The sequence below is a fragment of the Erythrolamprus reginae genome, chromosome 2, assembly GCF_031021105.1.
Source record: "Erythrolamprus reginae isolate rEryReg1 chromosome 2, rEryReg1.hap1, whole genome shotgun sequence".
Classification (NCBI taxonomy): Eukaryota; Metazoa; Chordata; class Lepidosauria; order Squamata; family Dipsadidae; genus Erythrolamprus; species Erythrolamprus reginae.
The window spans coordinates 72,857,907-72,882,215 of NC_091951.1; the positions used below are offsets into that span (position 1 = coordinate 72,857,907).

The 24,309-nt window shown below is 40.2% G+C and overlaps 1 protein-coding gene across 5 annotated transcripts in view; it reads left to right on the forward strand.

The window, feature by feature from the left end:
* Positions 1 to 24,309, forward strand: part of GRIP2 (glutamate receptor interacting protein 2) — a 626,179-nt gene that overhangs the window by 409,800 nt on the left and 192,070 nt on the right. Inside the window, exon 1 of one of the 5 annotated variants that reach the window (XM_070738330.1) lies at positions 18,727 to 19,337. The exons of the other annotated variants lie outside the window; for them this stretch is intronic. Coding sequence (XP_070594431.1) covers positions 19,298 to 19,337 — 40 coding nt within the window. The 5' untranslated portion in view covers positions 18,727 to 19,297. Of the gene's footprint in view, positions 1 to 18,726; positions 19,338 to 24,309 lie in introns of those variants that run through there. 5 annotated transcript variants of the gene reach the window in all.

Consider the following 24,309-nt stretch of genomic DNA (forward strand, 5'->3'; position numbering starts at 1 on the left):
CTGCCAGTCAAAATTCCGTAGGCAGATTCTGCATCAAACCCCTTCTACTGTAGCAAATAGGGCAGGTTGATTCCATTGGGGCAAGACAACTCCTCAGTGTTTCCCAACCTTGGCAACTTGAAGATAGCTGGACTTCAACTCCCAGAAGTCCCCAGACAGCGAATGCTGGCTGGAGACTTCTGGGAGTTGAAGTCCAAATATCTTCAAGTTGCCAAAGTTGGGAAACACTGCTCTAGACCCACACCGTAAAGGCCTTTAAAGGTAACAACCACCATCTTGAATGAGACCCAAAAGCAAACCGATAACCAATGCAGCTTTGTGCAACAATGTTATCTATACCATCATAGGGGCCTCCAGAACTTTAACCACAATTCTATTCTGCTCCAACTAGCTTTCAAATATTTTTCAGAGGTATAGAGCATTGGTGGCGAACCTTTTTTTCCTCGGATGCCCAAAGAGTATGCATGCGCAATATCATGCATGCACAAGTGCCCACACCCATAATTCAATGCTTGGGGAGGGCAAAAACAGCTTACCAGACCCCCCGGAGGCCCTCTGGATGCTAGAAATCACCTGTTTCCCAACTTCTGGTGAGCCCAGTTTTGCCCTCCCCAGGCTCCAAAGGCTTCCCTGGAGCTGGAGAGGATAAAAACACCCTCCCCCATCCCCCTGGAGGCTCTCTGGAAGCCCAAAATGGTCTCCCAGAGCCTCTCTATGACCCCAAAATCAGGTGGCCAGTGCACACATGCACCTTGGAGCTGAGCTAGGGCAACGGCTCGTGTGCCAGCAGATATGGCTCTGAGTGCCACCTGTGGCACCCATGCCATAGGTTTGCCATCACTGGTATAGAGCATGTTGCAGTAATCCAACAAAGATGTGAGTAGGGTATGAGCGACTATGCACAAGGCAGACCATAAAGGTAGATCCAGAATCCAGATATTGATGATGTCTCATCTCAGATGGATGGATGACTTCTCCTAGGACCCTCTTGTAGATGTTAAACAACATGTGGAATGTTCACCTTATTCACCTGGTTTTCATATGGGGAGTTGAAGTAGTATTTTACTTCTTTTATGCCTGAGAAATGGATTTCGGTTATTACACAGCCCCCCATGGAGGACCTGGAAAACAGTTTCCAACTCCTGTAGCAGTTGTCCCTGAGGTCATTGTAGTTTTTATATGAAAACAATATTAAAAGGATGGGAATATAGGAAAGATAATTTGTTTGCAAAATGTTCAGCAACTTGCTAGAAGATTGGTTGTTTTCAATTAAGGCATTTCAGCTGAACAGAAAATGACCTAAAATATTTATTTGTCTTTTTAAAAAAAAAATTAGGAGAAAATATGGTTTTCATTTCGCAGAGGCCATGCTGTACCCTCAATTAAACATAGTTGTTGCTTTAACACCTTTTTTCCCCTCCCAGTACAACTTCTGAAATTTAAAGTTGCCTCCCCGTCCTTTTTTATGCTAACAGCAGTTGCGACCATATTTATAAGCAAATAAGTCACAATTTATTGTACAGTAAATAGTAGAGATGTAGTACCATATTCCCTGTCCATAGGATTTTCTGCGGTGGGAGCTGTAGTTCAAATTATCCCTGGTTTATATTTCATAGTCACGACTGTGGCCATAAGTTGAAGTTGAAGACTATCTGTGCAGGAGTGGATATGAACCAAGTGAACCATCCTGGCATTTGAGTGGGTAGGAGCATCTTCTCACTCAATGCATTTGGGGAGCATCCAGGGGTGGGCTACTTCCCGGAAGGGAGGGAAGGACGCAGTGGGGCAGCAAAAATGGAGCTCCACCCCAGAGCACCCAACTTGCATTGAAAGATGTTGAAAGAAAATGCAGGGCGTCCTGCATAAGCCACACCCACGGTGTGGTAGTAAAAATTTTGGTAGCCCTTCACTGGGAGCATCCATTGGGAAAAGAGAACGGTGGCACTGCAAATGGTAGGAAACAATAAGTAATCTGCCCAGTTTCTCTTACCTGAAAATGGCCATTCAAAGCAGGCCGTGTTGTCTTGCTAATGTTGTTAAGACTGCAGCTCCCTCCGGTTGGCTATTTTTATTTTATTTATTTATTTATTTTGTCCAATGCACACTGAGGGTTTTAGTGGATATATATCTATATACACATAGTAAAATACATGATGAAGGTTATAGAGGAGATACTCATGGTAAAATATATCTAAGAAATAATAGAAAAGAAGATATTGTAATAGAACATATCAATGAAAGAATAGAAGAAGAGATATAGGAATAGAAGAAAGGCATAGGAGATATAGGAGAGCAATAGGACAGGGGACGGAAGGCACTCTAGTGCACTTGCACTCGCCCCTTACTGACCTCTTAGGAATCTGGATAGGTCAACCGTAGATAATCTAAGGATAAAGTGTTGGGGGTTTGGGGATGACACTATGGAGTCCGGTAATGAGTTCCACGCTTTGACAACTCGGTTACTGAAGTCATATTTTTTACAGTCAAGTTTGGAGCGGTTAATATTAAGTTTAAATCTGTTGTGTGCTCTTGTGTTGTTGTGGTTGAAGCTGAAGTAGTCGCCGACAGGCAGGACGTTGCAGCATATGATCTTGTGGGCAATACTTAGATCTTGTTTAAGGCGTCTTAGTTCTAAACTTTCTAGGCCCAGGATTGAAAGTCTAGTCTCATAGGAAGGTGGAGTTTATTCATTTGTGAAGAATGCCTCTCCCTACTCTGTGTGTCTTCTCTTGCAGAATGGCGTCGATTAAATTAGGAGGCATTAATATAAAATGGCACTCTCTTGAGCATGATCAAATTGTCAAAACAAGAACTGCTTCGGGGTGGTTTTCTTGCCTGCTTTGCTTTTTCAGGAGACATTTGTTGCTATGGGGGAAGGCAGAGATCTACCAATTTTGCACCCAGAAGAGCTGTTTCCCACTTCTTCTGTTCTTCTGGCCTAACCTTGTCGTGTTCTGTATAGTTCCTAAAGCCTTTTGAGGTTACTAATACCCCCTTTGTACCCTAAGTGTATGTGCCGTGAGCATGGTACAAGCTACTGGGCTGTGAAGAGTGCCGCTTCCCAAAGAATGGGTTATTGCAATGGTTTACATTAAAGCACATGTTAATTTTATAATTCCTCTTTTTCCAAGTGTAGCAATTGGTTTTTGAAATGTATCCTGTTGCAATAAAATTATTGTTGTTATTAAAATTAAGCCCTCGGAAGAGAGGTTTGCATTTGAAGTAGTTCATGTATAGTACCTCAGAGAAAAGGTGCATAGTGCGCTAGCGTAAAAATGAAGTCTTAGTAAGCAGAAATGCGGTGCAACTCTTGACTATTCGGGCAATTAAATTTTATCTTGATTCATATGCAGGTCAGGCCAGTTTTCAAAAGAGAGGAGGGAAGCAAAAGCATCATGGTTTAATATTAGCAAATTAATGTTAACATGATGTTTCTCATTAATGCACTGTTGCACCGTTACTCACTGAAAATAAACTATGAGACGTTTATTAAAAATGATGAGCTCCTCAGTTAGCTAGGCTTGGGTATACCTCCCAAAGAGACTGTGGCCAAGAGAATTAACAAAAACAGAATTATCTATTAAAGGCTGCTCTTCCTTGAAAAATCTGTTCTAAACCTTCTGTGCACAAGTTCTGTAAAACTGTATTATCCCTTCCTTCAAGGGACTAATATGTGAATGAATGCATGATGGAAATTATTTATTTAATTATTACATTTATAGAGTTTCCCATTAGGCTAAAAATGATGACACCCATTGTAAAATTGAATTTGGACGAGTCACCGGAACCAGAAAGTTACTCTTCTAAGCTTTTGGACTCATGCTGGAGCCCATCTTCAGGAAATTTCTTTCTACTGAAATACGTGCTTTAGGCTTGTTCTGGCTGACGTGTTTGTGTGGTGCTTTCCTATTGGCTGGTTGGTGTGCTGATGACTGGTGATTGGCTGTCATTTCCTTGTGCTGCCAAACTCTTGGCAGTACAGTAGTACCTCTAGATACGAGCTGCTCCACATGCGAGTATTCCAAGTTACGAGCCGCGACGCGAGAGAAATTTCTGTTCGACACCCGAGCTCAAATTCGGGATGCGAGCCGAGCTTCCACTAGGTGGCGCAAGAATCTCCTTGCTTCCGGTTATCTCGACGCGAAAAACAAAGTCTAAAGGCATTCATTCAAGATGCGAGTTGATCGACTTACGAGCTCTGGATCTGGAACGAATTAAACTCGTATGTCGAGGTATCACTGTATTAGATAACCTAGTGGCAATTCAGCACAACACACACTCGTTGTTATGTTACATTATATGGGATTATTCTTTTCCATATTCCAAAAATGGATTGCTTGCTTGTTTAGATTATAGCTCCCAGCAGTTTGATTCTCACCAGGCTCAAGCTTGACTCAGCCTTCCATCCTTCCGAGGTGGATAAAATGTGGACCCAGATTGTTGGGGGAAATATGCTGACTCTGTAAACCACTTAGAGAGGGTTGTAAAGTGCTGTATAAGTCTAAGTGCTATTGCTATTTTCTTTAAGAGCTTAAGGCAACTTTCATGTTTATCGCCGTTTCATTAACCCTGCAAGGGAGATTTGGACTAAGGAAAATAGCTCTCCCAAAGTCATCTGGTGACTTTCCATTGCTGAGGATGAACTCGTGAATTACTACTTGCATAGCACTTGCTGTCCTTGCTATTCTTATCTCATACTTGGGAGGAGGTGTGTGTGTACAGATCTGTTTGTATCTTCTTTTTTAAATGTGTAGTAAGTCTGCTTTTAGCCTTTGATACATAGTTTTGTGATTCAATTTTCCTCCTGGAAGTTGTTTCTCGTTGTAATTAATTACAACTTGTCAAACTTCACATTTGCAGATTTACAAAATCAAGAGAGAAGGAAGCTAGCAAACCTTACTGCACTGGGAATGAAATGCTCGAATGCATTTCTATCACATTTCTACCACATTTACGATGTCAGTGCTGGTTAAATGTAGATTAGATTGTTAGTTGGACATTCACTGACATCTCCATGTCATGAATCACAGGCTTTTCTAAAGGTCTGAGGATTTTAGAATGGGGACTAGCCTTCTACACTCCAGGCTTTGCAACCAAACTCTCCTGCAAGATGATAAAGTAAACAACACAGTAAACTTAAAGGTAATCATATTGGCCATATAGTGCATTGAGTTCAAAGTAACTTTGTAGTCTTCCAAGGCTTTCCAAGCTACTTATCAGACAATACATTACAACAATGCACTTTATTCATGCTTTATTTCCTTGCTTATTTCTTGGTGTTACATCTTTTAAAAAAAATAGTCTCTAATCTGAAAATACGTATTAGAGGGAGAAAAAAGAAAAAGAAGAGGGTGGGGGAGACGTTAGTGCAGATATATGAGAGGGGGGGAAAGGGAATGGAGAGTGGGGGGAAAGAGACAGACACAGACAGACAGGCAAAGTAACAGTCGCCATTAAGTAGCTAAAGAAAACAAAATCCATTCCTTCACATGTCTTTTCATAGCTAATTCCTTCTCATAGCTAAATTCTCTGTCTCTGCTAGAAGATGGATGGATATCACACCAACTGTCCATGAGCTGCAGTGGCTCTCAATCAGTGTCCGGATCAATTCAAGGTGTGGGTCATCACCTACAAAGCCCTACATGGCTTAGGGCCAGACTATCTTCGGGACCGCCTCCTACCATATACCTCCCAGAAAAGGGCCCATGGGGCTGGCCTTCTGCAGGTCCCATCAACCAAATGATGCCAACTGACAGGGCCATGGAGAAGGGCCTTCTCTGTGGTAGCTCCGGCTCTCTGGAACCAGGTGCCCCCAGAGATCCATGCCCTCCCCACTCTACTGGCCTTCTGCAAAGCTGTAAAGACCTGGCTTTTCCGGCAGGCCTGGGGCTCTTGACCGAATAGATAGATGGATGGATGGATGGATGGATGGATGGATGGATGGATGGATGGATGGATGGATGGACGGATGGATGGATGGACGGACGGATGGATGGATGGATGGAGAGATAGAGAGATGTCTGCCCTGTTGGGGGAGAGTTTTGCGCATGCAGAAGGTAACCCACCAAATAGCCACAGTTAACCATTATACCTAATAGAAGTCTTCAATGAAAAACACTGCAGCAGGCTTTCTTGTAAAAATATATCTTACTTTCTTCTTATCAAACTGCTTCTTTAAATAAACTATCACTTTTACATTTAACCGCTATAACAAACTATCCAAAATTCTTTTATATAACTCCACCACTGTAACCACTAACCACTAACCACTAACTACAAACCAGCCAGCACAAAACCATTCAATAATAAACTACTGTAACAAACCACTCTGTATAACAAACCACGCTCTATTATAACAAACTACACCCATGCAAGGGTGTTATTACTGTTATACAGGTCACAGCCAATCAGGTTGCAGCATATGCAAAGCCACGTTTACATGCTGATTATGGCTTACATTAGCCTTTCCCATGGTTACAAACCATTTACTTGCATTGCAATATTACCTTCAGAATTAAACTTATTTCTGACATGACCCAGGTATTCATGTCGCACATACTGAGAATACTTTTATATTGCTTACCCATCTTCTGGTATTGAGAAGAATTGGGAGTTTTCAGTGGATTGCAGCAGTATAGAAATTATCTGAATGTATGAGTTAAAAACCAAACAGGAAAGGCATCCCTTTCCCCATATGTATTAAAAAGTGTCCTCTTTATTCTGCAGTGGCTTAAAAGATACCAGAGAAGATCTATATTTCCGCAATTTGAGTCCTACCACTGCATGATGGTATGAGTTTCTGCCATTTGCCCCAGCTCCTGCTAACCTTAGCAGTTTGAAAGCATGTAAATTGCAAGTAAATAAATAGGTACCATTTCAGTGAGAAAGTAACAGCCTTTGGTATTTTGCTGTACATTTTGCACTATGATATTATGTTGTGCTGTCCACATGGCCATGGAAACATCTTTGGATAGTGTAGCTTAATGGTTTAAAGAAATAAAGATGAGTACCGCTCCCTAAAGTTAAAGCAGAAGAAGCAGAATAACACCTGCAGGAGCTTCTTCACCCTTTACCTTTTACTTCATTCTTCATTTCTTCTTTCGCTTCCTCCTGTTTTTTTTGAAGCAAATGGAAAAAGGAGAAAGTTTTCCCCATGCCATAATGGCACTATGGATTCTCCCCAGGGTTTAAGAAACACTCCTATATTTAAGTGCCTCACAATTTATTTATTTAGCTAGTTTTGCTGCCTTTGAGTCAATCTAGACTCTTGAAGACTCCCGGGGAAAGTCTTTGCAGCTTTCATGGCAAGATTTTAGAAGTGGTTGGCCATTACCTGCTTTCTAGGGCTGAGAGAGAAAGACTGTCCCAAGGTTATCCAGTTGGCTTTGCACCTACCTCTTTTAAAACAAAAAACCCCCAATCTGCTTGTTTCCAAGCATTGCTTCATTCTGAATATCAGCCTGTTATCTCTTCATGCCTTTCATCCTGATTAAGGAAACAGCCTATGGAATGTATATAACCCTGGACTTCCAAAAAGAATAAGATAAGTTTGGTGGCCTTTTGACCTCCAATTAATCAAAGTCCTATCCTGTGTGGCTTATTTTTTAATCTTCTAGACACATGGCTCGCAAAGTATGGCGCTACTTTAAGCCAAAGGTGAATGGAAGGATGTAATTAAGCACAACTGTATACACAGACATCAGAGGTGCTATTCAGCAGGTTCTAACCAGTTCTGGAGAACCTGTAGTCGAAATTTTGAGTAATTCAGAGAACCAGTAAATGCCACCTCTGACTGGTTCTACCCCCATCTATTCTCTGCCTCCTGAGTCTCAGCGGACTCCCACTCCTTCCCCTGGAGTGGGGTGAGAATGGAGATTTTATAGCATCCAGGTCACCCCATGCCCACCAAGCCCTGCCCATGGAACTGATAGCAAAAACTGATAGCAAAAACAATCAACTAGTGGAACAGCCTGCCAGCAGAGCTTGTGAATGCCCCATCACTTGACACATTCAAAAGAAAATTGGACTGCTATCTGGTTGGGGTGGTGTAGGGTTTCCTGCTTGAGCAGGGGGTTGGACTTGATGACCTGCAAGGTCTCTTTCAACTCAAATAAATAAATAAATAAATAAACAAACAAACAAACAAACAAACAATTGCAGCCACAGTAATACTATAACTAGTGATAGGATGACTTTGTGCTTCTCTTTTTTTTTCTTCTCTTTTAAGATTATGACATGGTGAGACCAAATAGCAGCTAAATTATTATTCATTTAGAGATAGCAGCAAAATCATTAGACTTGATGTAGTAGACAGAAATGGGCAGGCTTTTAAATAGGGAAGCTGGTGGAAACACATCTGTCAAGACTATTTAATACCAGAAAAAAGAGAATTCTACCTACAGAGAAACCATCTGGATAGATGAGCTGAAAAATGAATTGTGATATTACTAGAACTCACAGTCTCCCGGTTTCTGCCCTGATGTCTTGGCCATTGCAAAGCCAGCTGGGTGACCTCGGGCAAGTGACTCTCAGCCTTAGATACAAAATAATGCCAAACACTTCCAAAAATTTTGCTAAGAAAAATTCAGGGACTAATCCAGGCGGTTGCCAAAGACAAAATTGACTTGAAGGCATACACACACACACACACACACACAAATGTGGAATGGGTATTTGTAATGCTGCTACATGTGATGCTGGAGTTAAATTTACTATATGGATGGTAACCCATTCATTTATACATACATAAATGATACGTACATATACATATAATATGGTGGCTCAGTGGCTAAGATGCTGAGTTTGTCGATCAGAAAGGTCGGCAGTTCAGTGCTCCAAATCCCAAGCACCGCGTAACTGAGTGAGCTCCTGTTACTTGTCCCAGCTTCTGCCAACCTAGCAGTTTGAAAGCACATAAAAATGCAAGCAGAAAAATAGAGACCACCTTTGGTGGGAATGTAACAGCATCCCATGTGCCTTTGGTGTTTCCACATGACCATGGAGACGTCTTTGGACAGAACTGGCTCTTTAGCTTTGAAACTGAGATGAGCACTGCCCCCTAGAGTCAGGAATGACTAGCACATACCTTTTATGCTATACAGCAGAATTTTCTTTGCTATTTGCTAGGCAATGAAAGAATCCCTCCATGAGAGAGATGGGTGGTTCTTAAATTTGATAAATAAAATTGAAACAGGAGTAGCACAGTTGTCTTCTTTTGGGGTCTTGTGCTGAGTAACAGAACATATAAATAAATATGGCATATAGTAAAGTATCTTATTTCTGCTGTAGATGTCCCTTTATAATTTGAAACACGGGGGCAGTTATAAAAGACATGGTCAAAGTATAATATATTACACACTGTTTATCTCTACCCTTTTCCCATTGATCTTTATAACTTTAAGATATTTTAAGGATATTCTCACAAAAGTATCTGTCCAAACTGGGGCTAAGAGCATAAAAATGTCAAGCTGCAATTTCACTGGAAACAAATGCAATGTGGGCTGCTTCATAAATGCGTTGATGGAATCTGAGCTGGCAGGAGCTATATAAGAATCTTAGATTAGATCGGGGGAAGAGAGATCATTGAAAATATGAACTCAATGTACAGCTGTTCTGAAAAAAGATGATAAGCTACAGATCTGTATGTTGTAATTGTGACCTGAACACAACATACAGCTTTGGTTATCACTATGTCGAAAATAATATTGTAGAATAGATGAAAATGGGGCGCGGGGGGGGGGGGAACCAAATATTGATGCTGGAAGTAATTATCTTATGAAGCAAAGTTGCAATGAGAGAAGAGATACAGAATAGGGATATACAACATTTTGCAGCATATGGGAGAAGTAGGAGTAAGAACTGCCTGACCCATAGCATTAAATTCTTCTATAACACGAGATAATAAGAGATAAACGAAAGGCAGTGTTTTTCCAAAGGGCTTACAGGTTCATTGGAAAATTTATCACCACATTTAGCATCACCTTGTTAGCTTTGTGAAGACTGGGAAGCTATGAAGGAGTCAGACCTGGTTGTGTACCTCCTGAAAATAGTGGGCTAAATGGAAAAGTGAAACGTGAACAAGATGGAACAAGGAATTTAGTAATAACGCTGTTAATTTCATTGTCATTTGTAACTGCTACAATTTCTTTGCACTAGTTTAGGCGTGGTGAGATCTGTTCCTATTTTGAAGAATTTCCAAAGCCCCTGCAAAAATTTCTGCTTAGAAAATGCCATGCAGATTAGGGGAATTATTATTGCAACTTCAACTTTTGTTGCTAATTTAGCCTATGAAATAAGCTGCTGAGCAAATTACAGAATAATTTGAGATGGTGTGGAAGTGCCTGCATGGATGCTATTTGTGACTGTCTTCTCACCGCAATTGAAGAACCCAAGCAATGGAGTCTATCTAAAGATGAAACTGTTAACGTATAAACATTCCAATTCTAAAGTTAAGGTCTACTGTTTTTCTAAGCCACTGTTTTTCAAACTTGGCAACTTTAAGCTGTGTAGGGTTCAACTCCCAGAATCTCCTAACTAGAAAGCTGGCTGGGAAATTTTGGGACTTGAAGTCCACATACGGTATCTTAAAATTGCCAAGGTTGAAAACAATTTATTTAAACCGTCAAGTTTTTTACTTTATTCCCTCAGGTCAGCTCTCTTGTATCTATTGCTTGGAGGGCTTAACTATTGTATGAGATAGTTGTTACAAATGGATAACTAAGTGACCCACTGATGTGCAGTCTTTGTCATCAACACATTGCAATCCAGCATTTTTGTCCCCTATACAATCTCACTGTAAGCACATAAAATAAGTTTTTGGGGGTATAGCATGAAGACTCAATTCACAAATGGACCAACATAGGAAGTTTGCTATTGGGTGACACAATATCAAGCAGTTCTCAATATTGTGAGTGGTCCTCAACTCTAGTAATGATAGATTCTGAGGAGGATGAGCCAGGTCCAACTTGGTACCCTGGGCCAGTGGTGTTGCCAGCTGATGCAGAGAGTGAGAGTGAGGGAGAAATAGACCTGGATGAACCTGGGGGACCACCAGAGATGGCAGATATGCCAAGGATGGTAATGTCTGACTCGGAGGAGGAGGAGGAAGTAGACCATGAGCATCTGTTAGATGCCAGCTTTAGAAGACTAAGAAAAACACAAGAATACCTGGATGAGAAAAGGAAGTAATCTGTAGTTTTTAACTCTAGGAAATTGTGATCAATACCCCATAGGTATTTAAGGGTGGCCTCATGGGAAAATTGGGGTGGGGTTCCAATATTTGTAATGGAGTTAATTCGAGGTTTGGGGTTTCCAGACATACTACACTAACATCTTGCTATTTCTCTGCTAAAATCCATGGAGTCAAAATGCCCCTGTCTGCTGAATGCCTAGAGAAACTGTAAGTGTCTGTGTGACTCAGAAAAACCTTGATCTCATCCCTCTGGAATATTAATTGGCTTTGATCAGCCAGGACTCTTATCTTTCCTGCACTTTATTTATTTATTTATTTATTTTGTTTGTTTGGTCACATATGTATTGGTGGTAAACAAAGATATAAGATTTATATATATGATACTAGTAAAAGAGGACAGGGGACGGAAGGCACTCTAGTGCACTTATGCACGCCCCTTATTGACATCTTAGGAATCGGGAGAGGTCAACAGAGGATAGTCTAAGGGTAAAGATTTGGGGGTTAAGTGATGATACTACTGAGTCTGGTAGTAAATTCCATGCATCAACTACAGTACTCGGTTTCTAAAGTCGTAGTTCCTGTAGTCGAGTTTAGAGCGGTTTACTTTAAGTTTGTATCTGTTGTGTGCTCGTGTGTTGTTGTGCTTGAAGCTGAAGTAGTCATTGGCAGGAAGAATGTTGTAGCAGATGATTTTATGGGCTATGCTTAGGTCGTGTTTAAGATGACATAGTTCTAAGCTTTCCAAAACTAGGAAAACTTAGGAAAACCTAGGAAAACCTGGGAAAGCAACCAAGATGAACTATAATTGCTTGTAAAATGCTACTTTTATTGGCCAAGTGTGATTGAACACACAAGGTATTTGTCATTGGTGCATATGCTGTCAGTGTACATAAAAAACTTCCTCATTTTATTAGCGGATGGCATCTAATGCATTAGCATGTAGGATGCATCAGTAACCCCATTTGATCATCCAATAATACCCACCATTTTGACATCATTGATGGCCTCTGTGAACATTTCTGCTTGGGAATCCTGCCCAATTAACTATGGTTCCTGCTCCAAAAGAAATTTGTAATTTCTTGTTGAGGAAAACTCCCACCTCAGTCTTTTAGCTTAGGCACAATTCCCATTCCTCAGACATTCCCTGCCCTCACTCATCCCCCCCCCCCAAACACACTATGAAACAAATATTAAGAGATCAGGGGCCATTAGATCAGGGGTCTGCAACCTTGGGTGTTGAAGTCCACAAGTCTTAGATTGCAGATTCCTACATTAGATGATTGCCATTTTTTTTCCATCCTTCCATTGACAAAATCCTTGACCACCATTGAGGACACTTTTATTGCTCTGGGACTGTAAATAAAATGAAATGAAATGAGCTCATTTGCAGATCAATGCAAAAACCGCAGGATTGTAGGGGAAGGGAATGCCTCTGAAATGGTGGGGATGGCAAAGAAGAGTAAAGCAGTATTTATTGGTGATCTTGAGTAACTTCCCACATTGAGAAGAAATCTTTTAAAAGTGTTTTTAATTGATTTTTCACATTTTACATATCATAACATTCCTTTTGAACAAATCTACAACCTTTTATATATATACCTTTTAAATTTATACAATTTTAACATCATTTTACAGTATCTTCTAATTCTATATCTTTGTCCCATATTTTCTCTTCCATTTTCTATCATTAGTCCATTTATACTACTTTCCCCATATTTTCGTAGTAGTCTGAGTCCTTTTGTCCTCTAAGTTCTATGGTTAAGTTGTCCATTTCTGTGCAATCACATATCTTTTTGATGATTAAACGTTCAATGGTTGTATTAGGGTTCCTCATGCACGTATGCAATCCTAGCAGCTGTTGTGATGTGCAAAATCAGATTTATTTATTTATGTATGTATGTATGTATGTATGTATGTATGTATGTATGTATGTATTTATTTATTTATTTATTTATTTATTTATTTATTTATTTATTTATTTATTTTATTATTTGGATTTGTATGCCGCCTCTCTCCGAAGACTCGGGGCGGCTCACAACAAGTGAAAAACAATCCAATACAATCCAATTAATTAAAATATTATAAATTTAAGAAAATCCCCTATACTAACATACACACATACAAGCATACCATATATAACTTCAACGTGCCCAGGGGGAGATGTTTAGTTTCCCCATGCCTGACGGCAAAGGTGGGTTTTGAGGAGTTTACGGAAGGCAGGAAGAGTAGGGGCAGTCCTGATCTCCGGGGGGAGTTGTATTTATGTATTTATGTATTTATTTATGTATTTATGTACGGTATGTATTTATGTATTTATTTGTTTGTTTGTTTGTTTATTATCTATCTATCTATCTATCTATCTATCTATCTATCTATCTATCTATCTATCTATCTATTAGATTTGTATGCCGCCCTTTTCCGTAGACTCGGGGCAGCTCACAACACAATAAAAACAGTTCATGACAAATCTAATAATTTACAATTTAAAATATTTTTTAAAAAACCATTATTAAGCAGACATACATACAAGCATACCATACATAAATTGTATAGGCTCGGGGGAGATATCTCAGTTCCCCCATGCCTGATGGCAAAGGTGGGGTTTAAGGAGTTTACGAAAGGCAAGGAGGGTAGGGGCAGTTCTAATCTCTGGGGGGAGCTGGTTCCAGAGAGTCGGGGCCGCCACAGAGAAGGCTCTTCCCCTGGGGCCCGCCAACCGGCATTGTTTAGTTCACGGGACCCAGAGAAGGCCCACTCTGTGGGATACTTGGTACTTCTATTGTATTGCCTTTTGAATATACCTAATAAAAAAGTTTCCTGTAACCAATTATGCACCTTTGTCCAATATTTCTTTGCTTCGGGACTGAGAAGAAATCTTAACATTGAAACAATCAGCAGATGTAGACTGCCTGCCTCCATAAAAGAGTCTACATCTTTACACTACTCTGCCCCAATAAAAAAAACCAATGTATGGATGTGAAGTTTCATTTCATTGAAAGAAGAGAGAGTACTCGCTGGCATTCTTCTGTTGTAACTTTAATCTTCAGTCCTAATACAGGAGTCTCCAACCTTGCCAACTTTAAGCCTGGTGGACTTCAACTCCCAGAATTCTGGGAGTTGAAGTCCTCCAAGCTTAAAATTGCCAAAGTTGGAGACTGCTACTCTAACAGATGTTACTTATCAGAGCTCTAGCACGTGCAGACCAGTAATAAAATTGATAGAGAAGATAGAGAACATTGTAATAGGTTGGTGTTTAATGAATTATGGGAATAAAGATAAGTGAACGAACAAGTGCTATAGATATATAAAGACATACCAATATGCAACGCTGGCAAATGAGTATTTTTTTTTTTACTCTTTAGTCTTATGTTTTGTTTTGTTATGTCATGTCATGTGTTTTGAATGTTGGTTGGGTTTATACCTATATGTATATTTGTATTTATATTTATCAGAGCTCTGAAAAGTTGGTTCTTATTAACAGTGGATTAATTTTTTCCAGTCCAGATTTCTAGAAGAAAAGTCTAAAAGTAGCTGACATTCGACCTGTTTTTTTCCCCCAGCAGCAAGGAACACTTTAATTGGGTTCTGCTTGCATATCACTGCTAGGTTTTGGAAGTTGGACACAGTGGATTGTTAAGAAACTTCAGAAACTTGTATAGCTTTTGTCCTGCAGCATTTCAGAGCAAGTGATTTAGAGAACTCTCTCAACAGTAGGTTAAACTGGGAAGTAAAAAAGAATAAATAGAAAAATAGCCAACAATCACTAAGAGTCAAATTTGAGTTCAAGATATTTTACCTTTTTTTCCCCTTTACAAATAGCGATGTAGAGAGTTGTTGGCTAGCATGTGCAGACTAGTTATGAAATTATTGATAGAGAAAATAGAGAACATTGTAATAGGTTGGAGTTTAATGAATTATGTGAATAAAGATAAATGAACGAACAAGTGCTATAGATATATAGAAGATATGCCAATACGCAACGCTGGCAAATGAGGTTTTTTTTTTACTATTTAGTCTTAGATTTCGTTATGTTATGTCATGTGTTTTGAATGTTGGTTTTGTATATATGTATATTTGTATTTATATGTTTTTAAAGTTGTTCAATAAGAACTATTTAAAAAAAATAAAACTGTTGACCAGATCCATAGGTCTGAAGGTTGCCACCATGGAAAGATTAGGTAATTAAGCAAACAAACAGGTGGAGTGTGTGTATGTGTGTGTTAATATGAGACAGGTATTCCTCGATTTATGACCACAGTTCAGCCCAAAATTCCCATTGCTAAGTAAGACAGTTGTTAAGCGAGTTTTACCCCATTTTATGATCTTTCATGTCACCACAGAGGTTAAGTGAATCCAGGGGTGGGCTACTGCCCAGAAGGGGGGGACACGCAGTGGGGTAGTGAAAATGGAGCTCCACCCCAGAGCACCCAATTTGCACTGAAAGATATTGAAAGAAAATGCAGGGCGTCCTGCATAAGCCACGCCCACAGTGTGGTAGTAAAAATTTTGGTAGCCCTTCACTGGGTGAATCACTGCAGTTGTGAAGTTAGTAACACGATCGTCAGGTGAATCTGGCTTCCCCATTGATTTTGCTTGTCAGAAAGTTACCAAAGGTGATCACATGACCCTGGAATTAGGTATACCAGTTGCCTGGATTTTGATCATGTGGTTATGGGGATGTTACAATAGCCTGTCTTTCGTAAACTACTCAAGACTCACTTATACCACCAGGCATGGGGGAGTTGAGACACCTTTCTCCCAGGCTCTTTTATATTTTGTTTTATGTTTGATATGAATGTGTTGTTTGGTTTTTTAAATATGATAGGGTTTTATATGTTTTTTAATATTAGATTTGTTCTACTATAATATTGTCTTTATTATTGTTGTGAGCCGCCCCGAGTCTTCGGAGAGGGGCAGCATACAAGTCTAATAAATTATTATTATTATTATTATTATTATTATTATTATTATTATTATTATTAATGTGAAAAATGGTCATAAGTCACTTTTTTCAAATCATTGTAACTTTGAAGGGTGAATGCTTGTAATATGAAGATTATCTATAGATACTTTGGTTGAAAGTTTTACGGACAATTGATTTGCCTTCCATGTTTAGATGGAATTCTCTGAGAAAGGCTATGGACATTCTCATTCATTGCAAGTCACAGTTATCCCAAGTGTACTTTTTCAAGAGGCAACTGGACTTTCAGGTTTTTCTTTGAAGATTTTTTGCATCTCATCCAGAAAGCTTTTACAGCTCTGACTGGATGGTGGGGAGTGGAAGGATTTATAGTCTCTGAGAATAAACACGCGTAGTGTCCCTTGTCTCTTTTGTTGGCGTCTCTAGTATTTGTGGGGCTGTCACAAAGAGGAAGGAGGTCAACTTATTTTCCAAAGCAGCAGATGGCAAGACAAGGCACAATGGATGGAAACTCATCAAGGAGAGAAGCAACCTGGAATTAAACGAAACTTCCCAACACGGAGGACAATTAACCAGTGGAACAGCTTGCTTTCAGAAGTTGTGAGTGCTTCACCACTGGAGATCTTTAAGAAGAGACTGGACAGTCAGTTGCCCACAATGGTATAGGACCGTGATGGCAAACCTATGGCACACTTGCCACAGGTGACACATAGAGTCATATCGGAGTGCACACGAAGCATTGCCCTATGCCAGCACCAACTGATTTTCGGCCTTTGGGAAGGCCATTTTGCCCTCACAAAACTTTCCTGAAGCCCCAGAGTACAAAAAACTCCCCAATGCACAAACTGGAATTTCATAAAAATGGACTTCCGGTTTGCCTGTTGTGCTGTTTCTTGTACTCCAGAGACTTCAGGGAAGATTCCTGAAGCCCTGGAGTGCGAAAAACAGCCCAATGGGCAAACCGGAAGTTCATTTTCTGAACTTCCGGTTGGCCTGTTTAACTGTTTTTTCAGCGTCCCAGGCTTCAGTCAGGCCTGTACACAGTAATGGACTGCTGCCCCCACGGGGAGGGACGCAGTGGGGGTAGTAAGTTTATGCACTGTTTATTGAATACTTAATAGTTTTTTATTGTCCTTCCTTCTCTAGTACTTTAGTACGATCCTTAATTACTTCTAAACTATTATTATTATTTATTATTATTAATTGGATTTCTATGCCGCCCTTCTCTGAGGACTCGAAGTGGCTAAAATAGGAAATAATTAAATAGTATGTTTTTATCATAAACTCTTTAATCATTTTAATCATTATTTAGAACAGAATGTTTATAGCAATTAAAGACAATTGAGCTACTTGCCTAATCAGTTATCATACCAAACCTTGTGGGTTCAGTACAAAACCTTAAAATGTTACTGTGCCCCTCAAGAAATAATTTATTTATTTATTTATTTTATTATTTAGATTTGTATGGCGCCCCTCTTCGCAGACTCGATAATGCTGTCTATCATTTGTCCTTTTTGTGGCTATTCAAATAATGTGACTTAATCAACTGAAAAAGAGTCCAAGCACCTATATGGAAACTTATCTTGGTAGGTCAAATGACTTTTAAGTCCCCCCAACCATATAATTGTGAAGCCACTCCCACCTAGTCACATGACTGGCAAGCCACTCCTACCCGGTCACATGACCATCAAGCCACTCCCATAAAATAAGCCACACTCACAGTGTGGCAGTAAAAAGTTTGGCAGCCCATCACTGCCTGTACACAAGGGGAGATTGTGCACATGGGCAGGGGCAACATGGGGTTTGTGTGTGCATGCCTGGGAAGAAAGGGAATGGGTGTGGGCATGTGCGCGCATGCTAGCACAGGCACACATAACCTTTTGCCATCACTGATATAAGGTCTCATTCTTGAGCAGGGGATTGAACTAGAACAGTGTTTCCCAACTTTGGCAACTTGAAGATATTTGGACTTCAACTCCCAGAATTCCCCAGCCAGCAAATGCTGGCTGGGGAATTCTGGGAGTTGAAGTCCAGATATCTTCAAGTTGCCAAGGTTGGGAAACACTGGACTAGAAGACCTCCAGGGTCTGTTCCAGTTCTATATCATGCTATTTTTAGATCATACACAATTGCTGGTTCTTTGGCCATGCAAGAGTTTTAAAGCACTAGGTGTTTGCTTTTGTAAGACATAAAAGAGAGAAGGCGGAGGACGGTACAAAAAAAGGATTAAATTAAGTTGCGAGCCGTTTCCAGCTCCCGTGCCTTTCCTCTGGGTTAAAGAAAGAAGCATAGCCGCTTAACCAGCAGCTTTGATATTGCCTTGAAAGGGGCTGGCAGCCTTACAGCCAGTTGATAAAAAGGGGTGGGGGGAAACCAAGAGTCTTGAGCTGTGCTGCAGCTCTTAACAGCCGCCTTTTCTTCCCCTCTGCGATGGCACTTGGAAGCATATGGGGGGAAAGAAGCTTTAAGTCTTCCAACTTGTGCTGCCAGTTGCAGCCCAAAAAAGGAACCTTCAGTTGTATGGCTGTCAGCCAAGAGCGTTCAGTCTAGCTTCTTGTGATTTTTTTATATGGATTTCCTGGGTGAGAGAAACAAAAGGCTCCCTCTGAAAGGCGGGCATACCACCCATGTGGAAGGATGACTGCACTCTTCCAGCGTGTGGCCCGAGTTGGATCACAGCAGGGTGTGAAGGATCTCCTTCCAGCGTGAGGACCCATGGGTGGCTTGATTCCCGCTGCTCCTTCTCCAACCGGCTCCTCTTTTTTTAGTGCCTCGGTGTAGAACTTTTGCCTTGGCTCTCTCTCTTTCTTTTTCTCTCTCTCTCTCCCTCCCTCATGGAAACCACTTTGACGGACCCCGTGATGCTTTCCCTTGAACAGCGGTGGGAGAGACTTTCACACCTTACCCTGGTTCCGAATTCCTTTTGACGTTGAATCTCCTGAGTGGTCGGAGCCTGATGTTGAGGTGGTGGTTGCTCTTCAGTGGGAGTGTTGTGTTTGCTGGGTGTCAGAGCAGCGGAGGACTTTGTTTTCTTGAAGTGGAGGAGTGTATCTTTTGTGCGGTTTCCTTGAGAGAGAGGCGGCCTGGGAGCAAGACGGCTGTAACGCGATTCCAGTGCCAGCCGAAGGAAGAGAGGGGAGCGCCTTTCGCTGTTTAGCTGAATGCTTTGATAGATAATAGCAGACATGCTTTGTGGGCTGAAAAAGGATTTGCAATCTGGTTTTGGTGAGTAAGACGGACTCTATTCCGTGACCTCCTGTTCCTTTTTTTTTTCAATTTTATTTTAAGGAAACTTGATCCTTTAAACTTACCCGATTTACACAGGGAATCACCCACAAAGAAAGGTGCGGATATCAATTTGGACAGAAATCTTGAAACATTTTTTTCCCTTCAACGTTATGCTGTGGCTTTCATGCTTGGTGCGTGTATGTGTGTGTTTTCTTGCATGTAATTAATTTGACTTTGTAACCTTGGAAACTATGGGCTTTTGCACTGAGTCTCTCTTTTTAAAGTCTCTTCTGCATCTTTCACGAATTATAGAGGTTTTGTTTGTAGCTGTGTACGATTTGTATTTCTCTTGTCAACTCTAAATGATTTTTCAATGAAAGGAGAGAGGTCTCTTTCTTTCTTTCTTAGTGTATTTTTACGTAGTAAAACAGCATGCTAAATATAGACGGATCACTAACTCTAGTATGTGCTTGAGGGTGTTGGCGATCTTACAGTCTAATGTAATGAATCACATTAATTATTTTAATGCAATACAAAACTGCCAGTATCCTAAGGTTTGTTCCACATATCACAGATACAAGTATCCTGGCAGGAAATCCAGTATGTATATCTCTCCTCCCCATTTTAACTTAGCTGCAACCCCTGTTTTGCTGTCAGTACACATGGTGCATTTATTCCCACCCTGATTTCTTCTTTTTCTTTTATCCCTAGGGGAAAAAAACCACAGATGGCTGAGGAGATTATAACATTTTTTATTAATAAAGTTATTAAAGGGGGTGGATGACAATAAACCACAGCTTATCTCACTTTTGTCTATGGAGAGAAATAATTTTTAGCAGTCTTTCCCCGCCATCACCTTTTCTTCCCAGTTTTGAGTTTCACATCCGCAATGTGGAAGTTGGACTTCTGTGTTAAGTGATCTTAATCCAAACACCTCAACAATTTGAGGCAGCAGTTTATTTCCGAGAGCTGTCTGTGGGGAGGCTCTTGTGGCAAAAGCAGCATTGGGTGGAGTCATAAATACTATGATATAATTTCTTATGGATCCACTTTATAAAATACCTTTGCAGCTCTTTGGATCCTTATAGTTCCATCCACCTGGTTCTTCCATGTGTATCCAATACAACTGGATAGCAAATGGCAGCAGATTGATCTATCTACTCCATTGATTAAGGGATAATGCTTCATACAACTGAGGAAAGACAGTTTATCTCACAAAATAAACTTCATGTTAGTTATAACTATTTCTAAGATGCTACAAGATCGTGCTAAGTTTGGAAATTTAACATCTTCTTAACCCGTTGATCTAATCCGATTGGGGCAAATAAATAATTTTTTCCATGTCCATCCTCTTAATCTACTGTGTATTGTTAAAAAGCAGTTTTGACATAAAATGTCAATTCTACCTGCCTGTATGTTCTTACTTTTAATAGTTCTTTATCTCTTATGGATTGCCAACATTTCCAGATGCTACACTCATCTCTTTTGAACTCGTATTTTAATCTCTACATTTTGTATTAAAAGACTAACATGATCCAGATTTAGGATTTGTATGGTTTAATATGGGTCTTGATGCTGGCATGTCTGTTTGTAGCTTAATTCTTAAATTCCAAACTCCAAATCATTCCAGAGATAAAGAAAGAAATGGAAGTGTGTAAAATTATCCCTTTAATTGGGAGGCAGTATATATATACTGTCTTTCAACTGAGCTGTCTTGTGAATGAGAAAAGTTGACAGCAATATATAGAAACTGGATTGCAAGCCTAGCTATGTGATATGAATAGGAAAATTGAGTTTACCTCTTTGTAATTTATTCCCACTGTTGCTTTAGTTTTATGCCTCAAGTTTCACATCTGTTGAGGAATTTGAGATCCAAAAATTCCAAATCTGGATCTGAATATGCTGACTTCAGCTGATAAGATCAGGTTATCCTAGATACTGTGCTATAAGTAAGTTCTACAGTGGAGATACATCAATATTAGGACTTGCTGAGCTAAACTCGGTTTTTGCAACAGTTGCACCCAACTGATGGATTGTATTAGCAAACTATGATGAAATATGTGCTTTGCCCAATTGCATTTTTTTTTTCTCACCAAGGTATTCAAGCCACAATGACTCTGAGAGGCAGCCCTGGCATATGAAATTATTATGGATGCTGCTAGCTAGAGGGGCTTCAGCTGGTCAGGAAAGAAAGAATAGGAGGGTGAACACAAGAACAAGGGGACACAATCTGAATTTAGTTGGGGGAAAGATCAAGAGCAACATGAGAAAATATTATTTTACTGAAAGAGTAGTAGATCCTTGGAACAAACTTCCAGCAGACGTGGTAGATAAATCCACAGTAACTGAATTTAAACATGCCTGGGATAAACATATATCCAACCTAAGATAAAATACAGAAAATAGTGTAAGGGCAGACTAGATGGACCATGAGGTCTTTTTCTGCCATCAGTCTTCTATGTTTCTATGTCTCTAAGAATACTTTGATGTCAGTGTGATCTTTATTTAAGCTCCTAGGGCAGGGGTAGGCAAGGCTGGATCTTCTACGACTTGTGGACTTCAACTCCTAGAATTCCTGAGCCAGTCATGCCAGCTCAGGAATTCTGGGAGTTGAAGTCCACATGTCATAAAAGAGCCAACTTTGCCTACTCCTGTCCTAGGGGAAAGAAGTGGAAGGAGGAGAATGGCTACTAAGGTGTGAATAACAAAAATGTATGAAGGAAGAAGAGAGAAAAGGGCAGATTAAACATAATGGTGCTAACAAGGTGAGGCAAAAGATTGTTGAATGAAATAATGAAATAATAATAATAATAATAATTTTTTATAATAATAATAATTTTTTATTTTATTATTATTATTATTATTGCAGAAAATAAAGAATAGAAGAAACAGATCAAGACCATGTTTTGAAGGAATCTGGTGGTGGTAGTCAGAAAGACATGTACTGTAACATCTTGGGGAAAAAACTAATTCTTGTTCCAATCTGTTTCCCCTACAGTAATCATATCCATTGGTCACTTGCATCCTTCAGAGAAAAGCCTGTTTTGTCCTTTCTAAGTGAGAATTTTCTTAAACTATTTGATTATACCAAAGAACTTCGCAGGATGAAAAGCCGCTATTAAAACAGGGGTTTAGTTGAACAGAAGAGAATCCTAGGAATAATGGGCTCTCAAGTGGAATTCATTATGGGGAAATGCAGTGTTCTAAAAATAATGAATTCAGCAGAAAGGGCTTGAAAAAAATCCTGTGTATGAATATATGTATGCATTCGATATATAGCCATAGACCAAAAGAATAAAAATCAGCGAAATTATGCAGTAATTAGAGAGAATGGAAACATAAAAACAGCAGCATGTAATGTGTAGCAAAAGCTAGCACAATGCAGGCACATCGGTCTTCAGCAGAATAAAAAATATTCAGGAATTATCAAGAAACTTTGTTCATGCCCTGGTCACCTCCCAGTTGGAATAATAATGTCTACATGGGACTGTCCTTAAAGACAGTATCTGGAAGCTTCGGCTAATTCAGAATACAGAGGTGCAAGCAATTATGTGTGCCCCTAGAACATCCGATATTATACCTGTGTTCTGTTAGCTGTATTGGTTGCTACTTTGGGTCCAGATCCAATTCTAGATGTTGGTTTTGATCTTTAAAGCCCTTCATGGCATAGGTCTGGGTCATCTGAGTCATGGAACTATACCTGTCTGATAGATCCTGTAGAAGAGGTATGTTGTGGGTCCTGTCTGCTAAACAACTATATCTGTTGGGATCCCAACTATGGGCTTTTTCTGCTGTGGCACTTGCATTATGAAACATCATACCTCCAAAGTCAAGCTGGGTCCATCCTTGGTAACGTTTCATAAATTGCTCAAGATTTGGCTATATCATCAGGCTTGGGACTTCCAAGGAATTGGACTTGTTGAGCTAGTTCCACAGTTGTTAATATATGTTGCTCTCTCCTTGCCTTTTTTAACTGTAATGTATTCTTAATTGTTGATTGTTTTCTAAAGTTGTTTTTAAAGTTTCTATTGTGTGCTGCCCATATTTTGTGACATAAGTGGCCAAATGAATATGATGAATGACAGAGGGTTTATGGAATTCACTTCCAGAAGAAGTTGTGACAGCTGTCAGTCTGGATAGCTTCAAGTTCATGGATGCCAAGTGTATCGGTGGTTATTGAAACGGATGTCCATGTGCTGCCTCTATGTTGGTTCAGGCAGGCAGGATTCCCTTGGGTACCATTTGTTGGGGGTCAAGGGAAAGGGAGGATTTAGCCTTCTTTTTCTGCTCAAGATCCCCAACGACAATTGGTGGGCCACTGTGTGACACAGAATGCTGTACTCGATGGGCTTTGGCCTGATTCAGCATGGCTCTTCTTATGAATGAATACAGAGGTGGGCCTCAAAAATGTTAGCAACCAATGTTTGGTTGCTGGGTGTGTGTGGCTATGATAGGCATGGCCTAGTTGGCATTCTGCACCACGGTGGGGGTGGGGGCATTTTTTGCTCTCCCTAGGCTCCAGAGGCTTTTCACAAGGAGGGCAAAACTAACTTCCCCAGGCTCCGGAGGCTCTCTTGAAGCCGGAAATGGGCCCATTTCTGGCCTTTTGGAGCCTCCAGGAGGCCTGGTTTTTCCCTACCAAGCCGCCACATGGGCCCTGCGTTTACCTGGCATCCAAAACAGGCTACATGGAGACTCCTGGGGTGGATGGGTGGAGCCAGTCAGGAGTGGAATTTGCAGAATCTTTGCTAAAGGATCACCCAAACCCAGGTGAAACCAAAGCACCCCTGAATGAATAACTAAATAAATTGTGGAAGATGTCAAGGTTTCATATATATGTGAATTGTGTATCTCAAAACTTAGCTGGATATAGAGCAACGCCCCTGGTTTCTAATGGCCCAAGCTACAGCTAAGAATTTTACAACCTTAGAAACTTCAGTATTTTGCTCCTGCAGCAACTGATCTATAA